Genomic DNA, 18,144 nt, shown 5'->3' with positions numbered 1-18,144 from the left:
CCTAAGTAAATGTAAACTTCTGACTTCAACTGTATATGTGGGTTCTAAGTAGGAGTGGAGGATCAACATGAAAATAAACCCTGGACTTTTGAATCACCGATTAAACAAAGTGTCTCAAAGGAATCATATTACAGATGACTCACTGCAAGTGTACACTAGACTGTTGAAAAATCTCATATTCGGCTCTCCTATCATGGACACTGATATGATACACGTTGCACCAACTGGACAACTTAATATGATTCACTTTACAGGTCTAGGATCTTAATTTGACCTGTATTTTCGCAGCAAAATAATCCTGCAGCCACAGGATTTGAACTTTTAGTCCATAATGTTGCTTGATTGGTGGTTAGGCTATTAGCTGGTCAAAATGAGGCTACATGAAAAGTGGAATACTGTTAATATAACTGTGTGTTAGTGTGGGTTTTCAGTGAATTTATGTAAATTACAAAGCTCATCTGCATTTCCTGTGGCGTAGGAAAATTCTCAGCAACAAAAGACTGATCAAATTAAGATCCTACATTTGTAAGTATAAACACTACAGTATTGCGGAGGAGAGATAGCCTACTATAAAAATACATTTTCACATAAGACTCCCATATCATGGTGAGTCATATGCTCTACCAACTGAGGCTTTCTGAGGAAGAGGAATTTCTCTCAGGCACTGTATTGTGTCTGAAGTGGACAAATGACAAAATGTGGACATTTTCTACTGAAAACGTCTGTTTGTCAATGAGGTATGGGTCTGAAACATGACACCAACTGCTAATAGAATTGCTTCTGACCTTTCCAGAGTAAGCCATAATAACAAAAGCTCTCTAATGTTAGTATCGTAAGGCAATGATAAGTCAGTTATAAATAGATAACCCGGCAAAGAGGTAGGAGCCTAGAGTACTGGAAGAGAAGGCTCCCACCTGAAAACATAGGAGCACTGCTGTTGAAACAAACATACTGAATATAGGGCTATATTTCTGTCTCTTCTCCTTACATTGGATTGAAATTGATTTATATTACATAAATATACAGTAGTTTCTACTACAAATGTGTGTAGCCAGCTAGGAACTGGGTTACCCCATATTGTTTTTATATAATAGGCCTACAGTAGTCAGATATACAGTATAATCAGGAATGTGACTGTTAAAATAAAGACAATCATGGGTAGAAAGGCTATCTGTCCACTTTGATTGCAAGATACAGGGGTGAGAATCGGGTGTCCGGATTTTCTAGGGTCAAACAATCAGGAATTCCAGAATGGTCAGGAATATCAGTAAATCAAATCCCCTCTCTCAGTAATTCCTAAGGAAAGTGGTGTACTTAGTCCTTACTAGGTCCTGCCTGTGCCTGGTAATGGCACGTGTAGAAGCGCTGGATAGTAGTTAACACTGGCCCCAGGGCCGGCTCCAGGCATAAGCAACATAAGTGGTTGCTTAGGGCCCCCGGTGGCTAGGGGGCCCCATACCCAATGATTATTATTATATATAATTTCTTTAGAACTCAGTCAGGGTCTCAACTTACCGTTGAGAGTTAGAATAGTAGAATACACAAGGTGCAAGTTCGAAATATGGTTGTGCATCAGCAGTTTTTCTCTTGTTTTAGCCATGTCAGCTAACAATTTTTAGATTGGTAAATTAGTCTAGCCAGTTATCTAAACTTGTAGTAATCATGGCCGAATACTGACCGGGCACGTGCCCAGGGGCCCTGACCCCCATTGATTTTGTTAGTCACTCTCACTCAGATATCATTAACATGGCATAAGTCATGGCAAAATGTGTAGAATTGTAGGAAATTAGCCTTAAAACTGCAAATACATATCTTTGCCCCATGGCATAATGAGTAGAATTGCATGAAATGTGCTATAAAATTTCAACATTTTCTCTCCGACCCATGGCAAAATGTGTAGAACTGCAGAAAACTGCAATATTTTCTCTAAGCCCCAATGGCAAAATGTGTACAATTTCAGGAAATTAACTTTAATACATATTTTTTATATCTCCACCCTTAAGAGGCGGGTCAAACATTTTCTGGGCCTGCTTGGCGTGGGGACCCATCAACCAAATCTCGGCTAGAGCACCCAAAAGGCTAGAGCCGGCCCTGACTGGCCCTAATCTATCAGTCATTGGACTTGCACTTAAACAGTGGCGTTTGTAAAACACAAAGACCTTTCCAATCCATCGTCATGAATAATGCAGAGTAGACATGAGCAGGGTAACTCCATTTGTGGTTTCTCACAAGATGACAACATTTAGTGCTAAAGGTACAAAAGACCTGCAGGTTTAATTAAACCGACATATTAGGCCAAGCTTAATATGGGCATTTTAAGTGCTACAGCTCCTCTGGCTTGCAGTAGCTTCATATTGATACACATCTTTGTTCGATGTGTATGATTAAATGAGATTCTGATTTTCATTCATTATACATATTTGTAACATTTGTAACCTGTTCATGTGAAAATAATTAAGAGGTTGTGCCTCCCTATTAAGAGGTTGTGCAGCATTAGGCCCATGACAACTAGCCTGGGTACCAGTCTTTTTAAATTTTTTTTTTTTTTTTTTTTTTTTTTTTTGTCATTTAGCAGACGCTCTTATCCAGAGCGACTTACAGGAGCAATTAGGGTTAAGTGCCTTGCTCAAGGGCACATCGACAGATTTTTCACCTAGTCGGCTCGGGGATTAGAACCAGCAACCTTTCGGTTACTGGCACAACGCTCTTACCCACTAAGCTACCTGCCGCCCTAAATAAATATCATTCCACTCCTGTCATTTGCCAAAGACATGAGTGGCAAGGAGTGGAATATTAGCTAAAAAGACTGGTACGCAGACTACATGACAACCACTTCAATCAAAAACAAATATGAGCACATGGTACATGTAGCTACACATACAGTGGGGAAAAAAAGTATTTAGTCAGCCACCAATTGTGCAAGTTCTCCCACTTAAAAAGATGAGAGAGGCCTGTAATTTTCATCATAGGTACACGTCAACTATGACAGACAAATTGAGAAAAAAAAATCCAGAAAATCACATTGTAGGATTTTTAATGAATTTATTTGCAAATTATGGTGGAAAATAAGTATTTGGTCACCTACAAACAAGCAAGATTTCTGGCTCTCACAGACCTGTAACTTCTTCTTTAAGAGGCTCCTCTATCCTCCACTCGTTACCTGTATTAATGACACCTGTTTGAACTTGTTATCAGTATAAAAGACACCTGTCCACAACATCAAACAGTCACACTCCAAACTCCACTATGGCCAAGACCAAAGAGCTGTCAAAGAAACAGAATTGTAGACCTGCACCAGGCTGGGAAGACTGAATCTGCAATAAGTAAGCAGCTTGGTTTGAAGAAATCAACTGTGGGAGCAATTATTAGGAAATGGAAGACATACAAGACCACTGATAATCTCCCTCGATCTGGGGCTCCACGCAAGATCTCACCCCGTGGGGTCAAAATGATCACAAAAACGGTGAGCAAAAATCCCAGAACCACACGGGGGGACCTAGTGAATGACCTGCAGAGAGCTGGGACCAAAGTAACAAAGCCTACCATCAGTAACACACTACGCCGCCAGGGACTCAAATCCTGCAGTGCAAGACGAGTCCCCTTGCTTAAGCCAGTACATGTCCAGGCCCGTCTGAAGTTTGCTAGAGTGCATTTGGATGATCCAGAAGAGGATTGGGAGAATGTCATATGGTCAGATGAAACCAAAATAGAACTTTTTGGTAAAAACTCAACTCGTCGTGTTTGGAGGACAAAGAATGCTGAGTTGCATCCAAAGAACACCATACCTACTCTGAAGCATGGGGGTGGAAACATCATGCTTTGGGGCTGTTTTTCTGCAAAGGGACCAGGACGACTGATCCGTGTAAAGGAAAGAATGAATGGGGCCATGTATCGTGAGATTTTGAGTGAAAACCTCCTTCCATCAGCAAGGGCATTGAAGATGAAACGTGGCTGGGTCTTTCAGCATGACAATGATCCCAAACACACCGCCCAGGCAACGAAGGAGTGGCTTCGTAAGAAGCATTTCAAGGTCCTGGAGTGGCCTAGCCAGTCTCCAGATCTCAACCCCATAGAAAATCTTTGGAGGGAGTTGAAAGTCTGTGTTGCCCAGCGACAGCCCCAAAACATCACTGCTCTAGAGGAGATCTGCATGGAGGAATGGGCCAAAATACCAGCAACAGTGTGTGAAAACCTTGTGAAGACTTACAGAAAACGTTTGACCTGTGTCATTGCCAACAAAGGGTATTTAACAAAGTATTGAGAAACTTTTGTTATTGACCAAATACTTATTTTCCACCATAATTTGCAAATAAATTCATTAGAAATCCTACAATGTGATTTTCTGGAGAAAAAAAATCACATTTTGTCTGTCATAGTTGACGTGTACCTATGATGAAAATTACAGGCCTCTCTCATCTTTTTAAGTGGGAGAACTTGCACAATTGGTGGCTGACTAAATACTTTTTTTCCCCCACTGTATGTTTATGATTATGAAAAGTAATATGAGACATGATCAAAAATACTGATAGCTAGCTTGTGGAGCGAGAAATGTGTTGCTGATTCATTCAACCGCAAGAGATTCACATCAGATATTGATCCAATCATGATTGTGACTGACATTCTGAAACAATGTAAAATGTCTTAACTACACAGTGTAATATATATTACTATTCTAGACATTAATCAGAGCTAATAACCCAATCCCATGGAAGTGTTAATATATGAACTGTGAGAAAATGTTTACAAAGCGTGAACTAGAAGAAATGGTAACGTGATGAAATCACACCCAATAGTGATCCAATTAATTTTTCACAGAGGAAAAAAAAAGTGACCAAGGGGAAAATACAGGGTCTTTGAGGCTTTACAAATAGTAGTACATCTTTATTAATATATTTTCATAAAACAATTTGAGACAGTATCAAAAATTCAGTAAAAACATTAGATTTGTTTTCTCAACCATTTTTCCTTATGGTGATATCAGATATGAAACGTACATTATTCACTTGTCTTCCTCCCCCAACGTATTCTTTACAGGATGCAATATTTTCAGTGATGGGAAAGTCAACTTTTCTTTTGCCCCCTTGTCCCCTTAAAACTATTTATTTATTTTTATGACAGTGTGATCATAAATCTAGACAAACAATTTAAAATAAAATTATTTCCCCCCCCACTAGCATAACTCTACTGATAAAACACATTAACGTGATGAGATCTTCAGTTTCACAGGCACACCATTATGTACATACACAAGTCTCACAACTGATGACTGAGAGACTAACGACACAGTGCAGCAGCATAGAGGCAGAGAGCACTGATATTGCAGAACTGTACGTTCCCCCTCACTTTTCTTATTTCATTTACTTAAGGTTATTTTCTCATTGTGATAAAATCTCTTCTGCAACAGACCTGGTCCAAGGGAGACGTACGTCAACACCAACAAACAGTTGATCAATCTAGTAGCCTAATTCTTTCCTTCCATCAGTTCACGCTGCTGCCTTGTTACAGCATCTCATTGACCCAGCATTATGGTGGAAAAAACAGGAATGCTTTGCTTTATCACTACCTTGGCAACCCTGGAATAGTACAGTGCCTTCAGAAAGTATTCATACCCTTATTCCACATTTTGTTGTTACAATTGAAAAATGTATTAAATATAAAAATGCTCACACATCTACACACAATAAGCCATAATGACAAAAGTGAAAACTTGTTTTTAGACATTTCTGCAAATTTATTGAAAATGAAATACAGAAATCTCATTTACATAAGTATTCACACCCCTGAGTCAATAGATGTTAGAATCACTTTTGGCAGAGATTACAGCTGTGAGTCTTTCTGGGTAAGTTTCTAAGAGCCTTGTACTCAGGACATAAAGTACAATTTCTTTGCCACATTTTTTGCAGTTTTACTGTAGTGCACATTTTTACTCCGGAACTTAATTAGGGTTGCCATAACAGAGGGGTTGAATACTTATTGACTCAAGACATTTTAGCTTTTCATTTTTTATTAAATTCTAAAAAAACAAAATTCCACTTTCACATTATAGGGTATTGTGTGTAAGCCAGTGACACAAACTCTAAATGTAATCAATTTTAAATTCAGGCTGTAACACAACAAAAATTGGGAAAAAGTCAAGGGGTGTGAATACTTTCTAAAGGCACCTTCAGGGGCGAGATCAGCGGCAAGTTAATACACCGATTATGATGTCGTTATTACTCCTGTTTTGTAATCCCCTTACATTAAGAACAAGTGTGGTCACTCACTATCAGTCTATGATTTACTTGTTGATCAAGTACAGTACCTGTATAGCAGAGAATATTTCAGTCACATTGTGTAAAAAAAATAAAAATAAAATAGAATCCTTTTTAGGCTACCAGTTAGAATGTTCCATTCTGCCAGACACAAAGGGCTAGTTTTATTAGGCATCTACACCAGTGCATGTTTTACACCTGTTATTTTAAAGAGGGGATAAAACATACAAGGAAAAACAAAGAGGAGAATATCAATGTAAGGTTATGTAAATAAACAATGGTTTCATGTTTTTAGTTTGACTTTTTGTCTTAGACGACCTTCTAAAAATAACAGGTGCAAAATCTAGTACATTAACCCAAAGACAGATAAGTCATATACTGTAATTGGTATAAAGATTAACTTTGAGAGCCTGTTGTCTGTTGTCATTTGCTCCAAGGCCTCTGCAGCCTACAGTCTCTCTCGCTTTTGCATTATTTTCTATACAATAGAAACAGTACATCTTCAAAGATAAAAATGATTATTCTTGGCAAGAACAGATTTTTAAAAAAAAAATATTACGCAAGAGTCGAAAGCATAACTATGAAGGACAACAGAAGAAAGAGAGCTGGAGTTTACAAACAGTCTCTGTCCAGTTTTCCTGTGCCAGTATTAGACTTATACAGTACGTTATCCATAGTGGTCACTTATACAGGCATGGTTGTCTACTCAGTCTATGTCAAAGCCATCCCACTGTACAGTGTGTGTAAAATTTCGCCGTAAATTGTTTTCAAACAAACAACTGTCACCACGGCACCCCTCCTCCATCCCAAAGCCAAGGCTCCTGTAAGCATTAGGGAGGCACGTAGGGAGGTGGTGACCTGTATGATGTCATGTTCTTGGGGCGGGACCCTTTCCCCTCGATGGGGACAGTGAAGGGTGGCGGGGGCTGATAGGGGGGTGCGTTGGGGTCATCATCATCATCATCATGGTAGATGGAGTACTCCTCCATCAGGAGATCCTGGTTGAGCAGGGTGCTGTGAGGGCCAGCCATGTTGGGGTACTCCGGAGGGGGCATGGGCGGCTTCTCCTCATGCAGGATGAGGGGGATACTGGAGGACGGGGGGGACTTGGAGTCGTCCAGCTCGTCTGCAAAGATGATGGGCACGCCTTTCTTGATGAAGGTGGCCTGCTCCTCAATGCTCATCTTGCCCTTGCGCTTCTTGCGGTAGCAGACCATGGCGATGACGCCGGCGATCAGCAGTAGTGCCGCCACTACCACAGCCGGGATGACTGTGTGCAGGTAAACATCGTCACTGGTGCTACGACCAGTACCAGGGGAAGGAGTGGCTGGAGGGGGAACAGGGATGATCACCTCTCCTGGGGGCACAAACGTGTAGGTCTGGCATTTGTTGGTGCCGCGGACGGAGATGTTGATGGGTTTGAAGTCTGGCTCCATGGCATTGGAGAAGGCCCGAGTGGGCCTGCCCTGGGGGTCGGATATCTTTCTGCTGAGGACGGTGATTTGGTCTTTGGGACAGGGGCTCTGCTGGAGGCTGTTGTTGGTCCACTCCACCACAATGGAGCCCTTGGTGATGCTCCGCAGGGTCACCGTGCTGGTGTTCCGGTCGCCCAGTGCATACGCCAGCTTCTTAGTCAGGAGGATCTTCTTGTGGACGTTGTTGGTCAGTGTCTTGGGTTCGCCATGGAAACGGGCGGCGAAAACAACGGAGGGCTTGTCGGTGGCCGACCAACGGTTGACATGGACCTCAAAGGCATCTATGGTGCTCATGCCTGCCTTGTCGGTGGCCAGCATGAAGTACTCGTGTTTGCCCACATGTTCTTTCTCAGGGAGACCGTACAGGAGCTGGATGGTGCTGTTAAACTGTATCCAAGAGGTCTCACTCACCACTTCGTTGTGGTTCTTTCTCAGAGTCAGACGCAGCTTGTCCGTGGTGCCATCCTCTTTGTCAAAGAAGGTATCTGGAGGAATCTTCACCTCAAAGTAGGTCCCGACCCAGGCATTCACCTCATCGATGGGGTTGCGTAGCTGGGGCTTCTCGTTGTTGTAGTCAGGAACAGCAGACAGAGGGGTGGTGCGTCTGGGTGGCTTAGCCATGGTGGTCTTAGGTTCTCTGGGCACTGGAGTGGAGGTTTTGGGCTTCTTGGTTTTCTTGGTGGTGGAGGTCTTTGGCTTTCTAGTGGTGCTTGGTGGGGTGGGAAGAGCAGTAGCCTCTGGAATAGCAGGCCGGGTCATAGTAGGCTGGATGGGGATGTTACTGGTGGTGCCCAGGACCCTAGTAGGCTGAGGAGCCCCAATAGTAGGAGTGTGGGCTATCTGATCTCTCAGCCTGATAGTGGGCATCACCGGCAGGGGCAAGGGGCCACGGACAGGGGGGGCAGAGCTGTCAGTGGCTGGGGAGATGGAAGGGGATGTGGGGGTGGGAACAATGCGAGTAGGGGGCTCAGGGTAAGTGGTTGGGGGGAGCAGGGAGGGTACAGGGGTGGGGGTGTTTCCCAGCTGCCTCCTGACCCGTTTCACCACGTGGGGCTTCTTGTTGACGATGTGCCAGCCCACCACTGGGTAGCCTAAATTGGACGACATGGACCCGTCCTTGGCAGGTGATTGGACGCTGTTGATGTTCGGAATGTTGGACTGGTCCAGTGCGCAGCCCAGCTTCCATGACAACAGGGCCCCATTCTCCACCACCTTCTTGGCATTTCCGGGCCCGGCCATGAAGGCGGACATGTCGAACAGGCGGTTGTTGATGACAGGGACCACCCTCATGTGCTCCAGGGGGACACCGGAAAACTTATTCATGCTGGCCAGCAGGCCTACCCTCTGATGGGCGTCCATCTTGGTGAGGTCAGCATCCAGGATGATGGTGAGGACAGTGACGGGCTCCTCGCTGCCGCAGGTGAAGGGCTGGAGGTTGTTGGCCTCGGCCTGGAGAGCCAACAGGGCCGGCTCAGTGTCGGCCCGCTCCTCTGGGTGCACCTCAATAGAGAAGACCTCCAGGCCATGGCCACTGTTTATCTCAGAGCCAGAGAGGGAGATATGGTGGACACCTCTGTCCTGCTCCAGGGCCAGCCCTCGTAGGATGCAGCTCCCTGTGGCCCAGTACAGCCAGGAGGGTAAGCTTTCCTTTCCCACCTCAGTTAACTGCAATAGGAGAGAAGAAGAAAGGTTTAGAGATACGGAAACGTTATGGCTCATAGATCAAAACTCTGAAAGGACAGGGTGTTTCACACAAGAGGCTGATCCTGCCAATAAAAACCTATCCAACTGTACAGTAATCTTAAGGGTATTATGATGAAAGGGTTTATCAGACAGACCTGATGTGGAAAACTCAGTCTCACATTTTTCATTGACTCATTGTGTCTGTACTGCGGTCTCTACCGACCCTTGTCGAAGTGAGCAGGAAGCTCGGCTCCCAGTGAGCCCCTATTCACAAAATGACAGCAGCCTGAGTCATCAGCCCTTCATTTAGACACATTATGATTTGTCAGGATATTATTCCCAATAATACAAGGAGCCAATAATAATAATACTCTTCTCATTCATAAACTCCTCGTGGAACAAATTGCACAACAATCAACTTAAAATCAGCAGTAAATCAGTGAGAGAACGCACTGAGAGGAATTAATATGACGCATATCCATTCCATACATAGCACTGCAAATATGTGGATATTTGGCTAGCTCTTCAGAAGCCTAAGACTGAAACAAATTGCTGCAACAGAATGATCTAGACTAGAGTATGTTTAATACCCAATATAAATAATTGCAGAAGGGTTCAAAATGGCCATACGGGCTTGGGGAGGTAGAACTGCGAATAGGAAATAGAAAAGAATGAAAAGTTGGGGTTATGTAAAGTTAAGCCTATTGAGCAGGACTACAATGCTGCCCAAAAAGGCTTTGTTTCCACCATTCTCCATCCACACAGATTGAAGGCAATTTTCTGCTCAGCTGTAATAGCTGTTCCCAGTTCCAAAGAGAATTTGAGAGATGACTTTTGTGCAAGGTAACCTCCTCACATTGTTATTTCAGCATAGACAGGAAGACTGGAAGAGGTACACTATTGTGATCAAGCCGTTGAGCACAAAATATTACAGAAATGAGGTAGAGGAACATACAGAGTGACATGTTGAATGTTATACACTGAGTGTACAAAACATTAAGAACCCCTTCCCAATATTGAGTTACACCCCCTTTTGCCCTCAGAACAGTCTCAATTCATCGGGGCATGGACTCTACAATGTGTCGAAAGCATTCCACAGGGATGCTGGCCCATATTGACTCCAATGCTTCCCACAGTCAAGTTGGCTGGATGTCCTTTGGGTGGTGGACCATTCTTGATACACACGGGAAACTGTTGAGCATGAAAAACCTAACAGCGTTGAAGTTCTTGACCCACTCAAACCGGTGCACCTGGCACCTACTACCATGCCCTGTTCAAAGGCATATTTTGTCTTGCCCATTCACCCTCTGAATGGCACACATACACAATCCATGTCTCAATTGTCTCAAGGCTTAAAAATCCTTCTTTAACCTGTCTCCTTCCCCGTCATCTATAATGATTGAAGTGGATTTAACAAGTGACATCAATAAGGGATCATAGCTTTCACCTGGATTCGCCTGGTCTGTCTATGTCATGGAAAGAGCAGGTGTTCCTAATGTTTTGTACACTCTGTGTATAACTAGGGTTGCAAAATTCCAGGAACTTTCAATAAATTCCCTGTTTTTTTCCCAGAAATCCTGGTTGGAGGATTTCCTGCTTATTCCCTCCTCATTCCGGGAATTCTCCAACCAGGATTTCTGGAAAACCAGGGGAATTTAATAAAAAAAAGTTATAGGAATTTTGCAACCCTACATATAACCTATAAACTGGCATATTACATCATATAAAAGGAAATCAATAAACATCTGAGCAGCTTAACATCATCATAAAGTTAAATTGGATAAAATGTATTCAATGGCACGATCTCATCAGTGTGTTGTTATGTAACACACACATTTCAATACATCATATAAAAAAGCACTTTTTGTCTACTGATGCATTAAGGACGCCATAGTTTTCATTGAAATACAGCCGCACACAAAAAGGTAAGTTCTAGAGAGCCCTGTTCAATCAAAACCAATAACCAGGTTTCCTAATGTTGGTAAAAGACAAAAACTTCACTCCTTCAGCACAGAGAGGTTGCTTCGATTGAGTAAGGGTCATATAGTGGATGATTACCAACTGCATATTCCTCGGTTAACCCAGAACTAAAACTGATTCAGTCCCGCCAGATTCTTCGGGTCACACACAGAGATCCTTACTGCATGATACTACTATTCTATCAGGATTAAGATATTTCAACTGTAGGGCTGACCCCATTTAGTCGACTGGTCGATAGGCTGTTGGTCGACCGAGATTTTTTTAGTCGAGCAGTTGCAAATATATAACAATTATTTGAGTGGACTAATCCATTGCCTGCTCACCAATAGTACATATACCATTAATTAGGATACCATAATTTCTAATCTACAATGTTTGTTTGGTACGGTAATTTTTGTTAATGCATTCAATATATTATTACAGTCTTACCGTTGTCATTGTAGGAGTGGACACGTTGTTTGCAGAGTGCACAACCTAGGCTACACTTGTGAGAAAGTTTTGGTTTATTTCATTCCATTTATGGAGTTGTCAATTTATGAATTGTCTTTTGTTTGGAGCTCTCCTGTTAAATGTTGAGTAAGGACACGCACCTGATTACACATAGAAGTAGGCCAAGGCTACCTCACCTGCGTGCAAATGTAGGTCTATAAATGTGCCCATTTGAGGATCTGATACTATTTCTGATCGTCTTAACTCACCATCACTGTGGAGCTTCAAAGTAATTTCTTCTTCGCCTCAAAACAGCAAGTAAACAAAGTCTGTTTTTAAATCCATTGAGAATGATAATAGTTCCTCAACGTAGCCGGTGGAAACGTCACAAAATAGGCCTACCTGATTACTTCTTATGCATATAGCCTACAGCTGTGTCGGTCTGTCTGGAGCTCACTGGCTCCGGGAAACTCTGAGGGCCCAGAATATTTTATACAATGTTGCAAGTTTGCTAGCACAAGCTTTGGGCAGGACCAAGTTAATAGTTGATACAATGTTTCAAGTTCCTTGCAGACAGGCCATGCGTAGCCAACGTGATTTATAGGATATTTATTTTTTAAATCCGGATATTTTCTACCTGGGGGCTGCAATGTTTTTATTTGTTGGCTTATGTAGGCTCTTTTTACATATTGGCAATGGCAATATAAGTTACTTTTAGATTTGCTGGTGTAGCCTATTACCGGCAACTTCAGGAGCGTAACGGGCAGAATCTGCGAAGGCCAGCAGCAGCGGGAGGAGGAGGAAGAGGGTCAGGTCAAATTCTGGTTAGGCTATCTTGATCTCTGGCTCCCTCTTTAGTAATTTGTGTGTCTTCATTTTTAATCGCAGTGTTTAAAGCATCAAACATAGGGTGTGTGTATATATGGAAAAATACACGTCTTAAAATTTCAACCAATCGATTGGTCGAAAGAACAGACGACTCTCGGGTCGACCAAGCTTTTTAAAAGTTGGGGACAGCCCTATACAACTGTATTATTACTAGGCTACATGAGGAGTCGGCAACCTTTCTCATGTGGAATGCCAATTTATCTTACCATTTCTACCGATCTGCATGCCAGTTATGGTTTTCATACACACATTTTCGTGAAACAATTTAATTTATAATAACGTCTTCATATCTCAAAATCATTGTCATGTGGTTAATCAAAATTCTATCCAAATCTATATGAAAATGATAAACCGAAAAAGTAACTTATTTTGCCAATTATGTAAAAATAGCCTACATAAAGCCAACAAATAAAAACATTGCAGCCTGCAGGTAGAAAATATCCTGATAAAAATAAATATCCTATAAAATCACATTTGCAGACAGGCCATGTGTAGCCACAAACTTTAAACATTGTATCAACTATTAACTTGGGTCCGGCCCAAAGCTTGCGCTAGCGAACTCGCAACATTGCATAAAATATTCTGGGCCCTCAGAGTTTCCCGCACCAGTGAGCTCGGGACAGACAACTGTAGGCTATCTATTTGCGCAAGAAGCAGTGCTTCTTATCCTATTACTATCAGTGTTCATCTGGACATTACAGCTGTGGTTTGATTATCACCATTAGATCCTCCACCAGTATGTGGGGAGGGTCACGATATTTAAATCAGCAGGAACGTCCTAGTTATGACAGTGCTTACCTTAACATTGCAACTGCCATTCGTCGCCCTAGGCGGAATCCTCAACTGGAACCCCTGGCCCACCACTGCTGAAGAGTCTGGGATGCCTGCAGGGGCCACCTCTGTGACTGCAGCCAGGGATTCTGGGATGCCCGTGGGAGGTCCCTCTGTGGCTACAGAGGCTGCAGCCTGCAGATCAGAGAGGACAGAGGAGTGCATGGAGGCTTCCAGGTCCACCGGCAACATCTCCCCCAGGCCCTCCCCAGGCACACTTCCCTGGACCAGGGCCACTAGTAGCCCCAGCACCAGGGGGATAGTCCTGCCTGGGGGAGGCCTGGTTCTCCCCACACCTCCACAGTCCCAGCATCTCTGTTTACAGTGCATAGTGATAGGCCTATGTGCTCCCCGCCTCCTCCTTAGAACGACTTCAGGGCCACATGCACTGGAAGTCAGTGATGGAACGATGGTGGTGGGTTGGTTCCTCTGGATGTTTGTCTTTGTTGATAATCAATTAGGTTTTATTTTGTGTTTCCTTTGTCGTCTTCCTCTGTTATCCATGAAGAGAGTCTGAGGCAGGTAGTTAGTCAGCCATGTTAGTCAGCCACTGCAAACAAAGAGACAACCCGTGTAAGAATCTGATATCGTTTTTTAAATTAATAAACTCATCAAGCATTATTTGCCTCCACAAAAGACCTCATGCTTGTGCGAGCGAGACCATTTTTCAATACTGTATAATAACGAAGAAAATTCTCTGCACACATTCTGGGTTGGGTTTTACAAAATATTGAGCGCAAAATAGTTTTAACCAACAATATTTAAATGCAATGGTCCATGAAGTGGGCAAACCTAACAAATGACAACAAAACGACTGGGGCAAAACTGAGTGCTAATACATATTTTACATTCCCAGGATAGAGACAAAAGTTTGTTTTTTTGCTTTTATCAGAGCAGTTATGAACTAGCAATCTAGTGGGAGGCCTGACTAAATGAACAAGCAGAATCTAAAAACAGGCTTTGATACAGGAGACCAAGCATGAAGTAGTATTCCGATACAGGCTGTGCCATAATTATTTGCTAAGAGGGTATGTTGATCTCCCACTGATCTCCTCTTTGCATGTCAGAATAGCAGTTCTCGTGAGATGGCAGACAGAGTCAAAGGTTGTTTGTCTTGGTTGTAAGTTTTAATTAGGTGCCCTAGGGGTGGGAATTAGAGCCTCCACTGTGCTGACCCAGCCAACCCCAATCCTGTAGCGCTGAGAGACGGGCAGCCCAGGGTCAGCCAATCGCCTGGAATCCTAATGCCAAGCAAACATAGGCTGTGACGTCAGCTCATCAGGACTAAAACAGACCATCTTTCGCAGCAGAATTCGAATGGAAATGAGCATTTATATGGCCTAAACGGGAAAATTACTCTTTACAACACTGACAGCAGTTATTGCATGGTTGTACTGTTCCTATAGATCTCATTTTCTCCAATCTAATCAGTTGTGTTCAGCGTGAACTTATTCAGAGGGATCTTTAAAAGCCTGTCCTTACACCACCTTTTGGAAAAGCCAATTAAAAGAGAATGAGAAAGTTCAGCACCACAGACAAGCATAGCTTTGATTCCCCTTTGGTCTGTCTGACACTCCAATATTCATTCTACCTTCATCAAACCCCAAAGGCAACTGATAAGGCTTACCATACAAATGCATCTAAGCATTTTCTCTCCCCTTTTAAAACACCTGCCAACATCATTCAGCCTTTAAAGAAACTCAAAGAGAGAAGGGAGGGTCAGGATCCCTGGTCTGTTCACTCTGCGCCGCCGGCCTGGCCAACGCTGCTGAGGCCAAACCCTGTCATCACATTGCTTTCGCTATCAGACGCGATCGATGGCAGAACCTCAACTTAGATGCAAAGTCAGCAAATCGTCTAAAGTTAGGGCTAAGTGTTTTCCAAGGGAGCCTTCACTCATAGTGATTCAGTGAGTGTACAGTCAAAGATTAGAGTTGATTGTTTGAGTGGGGAATGAAAAGTTGAATGTTTTTAGGCCTATTCATTCAATATTTCAGACTTTATTTTACCCCTTTTTTCTCCCAATTTCAATTACGATCTTGTCTCATCGCTGCAACTCTCCAACGGGCTCGGGAGAGGTGAAGGTCGAGTCATGCGTCCTCCGAAACATTACGCTCCTTAACACCCGCCCGCTTAACCCGGAAGCCAGCTGCACCAATGTGTCGGAGGAAACACAGTTCAACTGACGACCGAAGTCAGCCTGCAGGCGCCCGTCCTGCCAAAAGGAGTCACTAGAGCGCGATGAGCCAAGTAAAGCCCCCCCGGCCAAACCCTCCCCTAACCCAGACGACGCTGAGCCAATTGTGCGCCACCCTATGGGACTCCCGGTCACGGCCGTTTGTGCCTTAGACCGCTGAGCCACTCGGGAGGCCCTATATTTCAGACTTTTAAATGTCAGTTATGGCCCATTTATTTATATACTTTATACATTTTAAAGAGATGGATATCTCTACAGAAGTAGGTAGAGATGGATATCTTTACAGAAGTAGGTAGAGATGGATATCTTTACAGAAGTAGGTACAGTGAGGGAAAAAAGTATTTGATCCCCTGCTGATTTTGTAAGTTGGCCCACTGACAAAGACATGATCAGTCTATAATTTTAATGGTAGGTTTATTTGAACAGTGAGAGAGAATAACAACAAAAATATCCAGAAAAACGCATGTAAAAAATAAATAAAATGCATTTTAATGAGGGAAATAAGTATTTGACCTCTCTACAAAACATTACTTAGTACTTGGTGGAAAAACCCTTGTTGGCAATCACAGAGGTCAGACGTTTCTTGTAGTTGGCCACCAGGTTTGCACACATCTCAGGAGGGATTTTGTTCCACTCCTCTTTGCAGATCTTCTCCAAGTCATTAAGGTTTAGAGCCTGACGTTTGGCAACTCGAACCTTCAGCTCCCTCCACATATTTTCTATGGGATTAAGGTCTGGAGACTGGCTAGGCCACTCCAGGACCTTAATGTGCTTCTTCTTGAGCCACTCCTTTGTTGCCTTGGCCGTGTGTTTTGAGTCATTGTCATGCTGGAATACCCATCCACGACCCATTTTCAATGCCCTGGCTGAGGGAAGGAGGTTCTCACCCAAGATTTGACGGTACATGGTCCCGTCCATCGTCCCTTTGTTGCGGTGAAGTTGTCCTGTCCCCTTAGCAGAAAAACACCCCCAAAGCATAATGTTTCCACCTCCATGTTTGACGGTAGGGATGGTGTTCTTGGGGTCATAGGCAGCATTCCTCCTCCTCCAAACACGGCGAGTTGAGTTGATGCCAAAGAGCTTGATTTTGGTCTCATCTGACCACAACACTTTCACCCAGTTCTCCTCTGAATCATTCAGATGTTCATTGGCAAACTTCAGACGGCCCTGTATATGTGCTTTCTTGAGCAGGGGGACCTTGCGGGCGCTGCAGGATTTCAGTCCTTCACGGCGTAGTGTGTTACCAATTGTTTTCTTGGTGACTATGGTCCCAGCTGCCTTGAGATCATTGACAAGATCCTCCCGTGTAGTTCTGGGCTGATTCCTCACCGTTCTCATGATCATTGCAACTCCACAAGGTGAGATCTTGCATGGATCCCCAGGCCGAGGGAGATTGACAGGTCTTTTGTGTTTCTTCCATTTGCGAATAATCGCACCAACTGTTGTCACCTTCTCACCAAGCTGCTTGGCGATGGTCTTGTAGCCCATTCCAGCCTTGTGTAGGTCTACAATCTTGTCCCTGACATCCTTGGAGAGCTCTTTGGTCTTGGCCATGGTGGAGAGTTTGAAATCTGATTGATTGATTGCTTCTGTGGACAGGTGTCTTTTATACAGGTAACAAGCTGAGATTAGGAGCACTCCCTTTAAGAGTGTGCTCCTAATCTCAGCTCGTTACCTGTATAAAAGACACCTGGGAGCCAGAAATCTTTCTGATTGAGAGGGGGTCAAATACTTATTTCCCTCCTTAAAATGCAAATCAATTTATAACATTTTTGACATGCGTTTTTTAGGATTTTTTTGTTGTTATTCTGTCTCTCACTGTTCAAATAAACCTACCATTAAAATTATAGACTGATCATTTCTTTGTCAGTGGGCAAACGTACAAAATCAGCAGGGGATCAAATACTTTTTTCCCCTCACTGTAGACCATTGCCAACAGAAAGCACTGCCGTTTTTGCCATAGAAGGAGATTGTTATGACTAGATCACCAGCTGGGTAAGAGAGAATGTTCCATTAAGCCCCATCCACAGGGTTCCTTCGCTCGGCACTATCCTGCATATAATCTGCAGTGCTGGATGCAGACACACACGCCACCATCTCAAATGCATGGCTTATTCAAAAATATACCGCTGCAAGGGCAGCTACACATTTCCCAATTGTTGATGTAGCCAAATTTGAAGCAATTGTACAATTGGCAAATTCTTAAATCCCTCTTAGACTGAGTTGTCAGTCATCTACTTTTCAACTTGAGAAGATTTTTAACCATTTGTTTGACCAGTAGATGGCTCTTTGGTGTTTTTTAGGTCCACTACCCACCCTTTCTGAAGCTGTAAACCATGACAGCTGTAGCTTAATACTCTGAACTAGTTAGTCATCCTCGTTTCACCTAAGACCAGAGTCTGATCTGATT

The 18,144-nt window shown here is 43.3% G+C and overlaps 1 protein-coding gene across 1 annotated transcript; it reads right to left on the bottom strand.

The window, feature by feature from the left end:
• Positions 1–4,869: 4,869 nt before the first annotated feature.
• On the bottom strand, positions 4,870–14,083 carry LOC311118924 (dystroglycan 1-like). The gene is made up of 2 exons (XM_084193675.1): positions 13,505–14,083; positions 4,870–9,391 (listed from the first exon to the last, which is right to left on the bottom strand). The coding sequence occupies exons 1-2, from the start codon at positions 13,865–13,867 to the stop codon at positions 7,082–7,084; spliced, it is 2,673 nt and encodes an 890-aa protein (XP_084049801.1). The 5' UTR covers positions 13,868–14,083; the 3' UTR covers positions 4,870–7,081.
• Positions 14,084–18,144: the final 4,061 nt, after the last annotated feature.

Source organism: Coregonus lavaretus (assembly GCF_964263955.1).
Source record: "Coregonus lavaretus genome assembly, contig: HAP1_SCAFFOLD_2413, whole genome shotgun sequence".
NCBI classification, from domain to species: Eukaryota; Metazoa; Chordata; class Actinopteri; order Salmoniformes; family Salmonidae; genus Coregonus; species Coregonus lavaretus.
The sequence above is the reverse complement of the archived record's forward strand: the minus strand, read 5'-3'. Positions and strand labels throughout refer to the sequence as shown.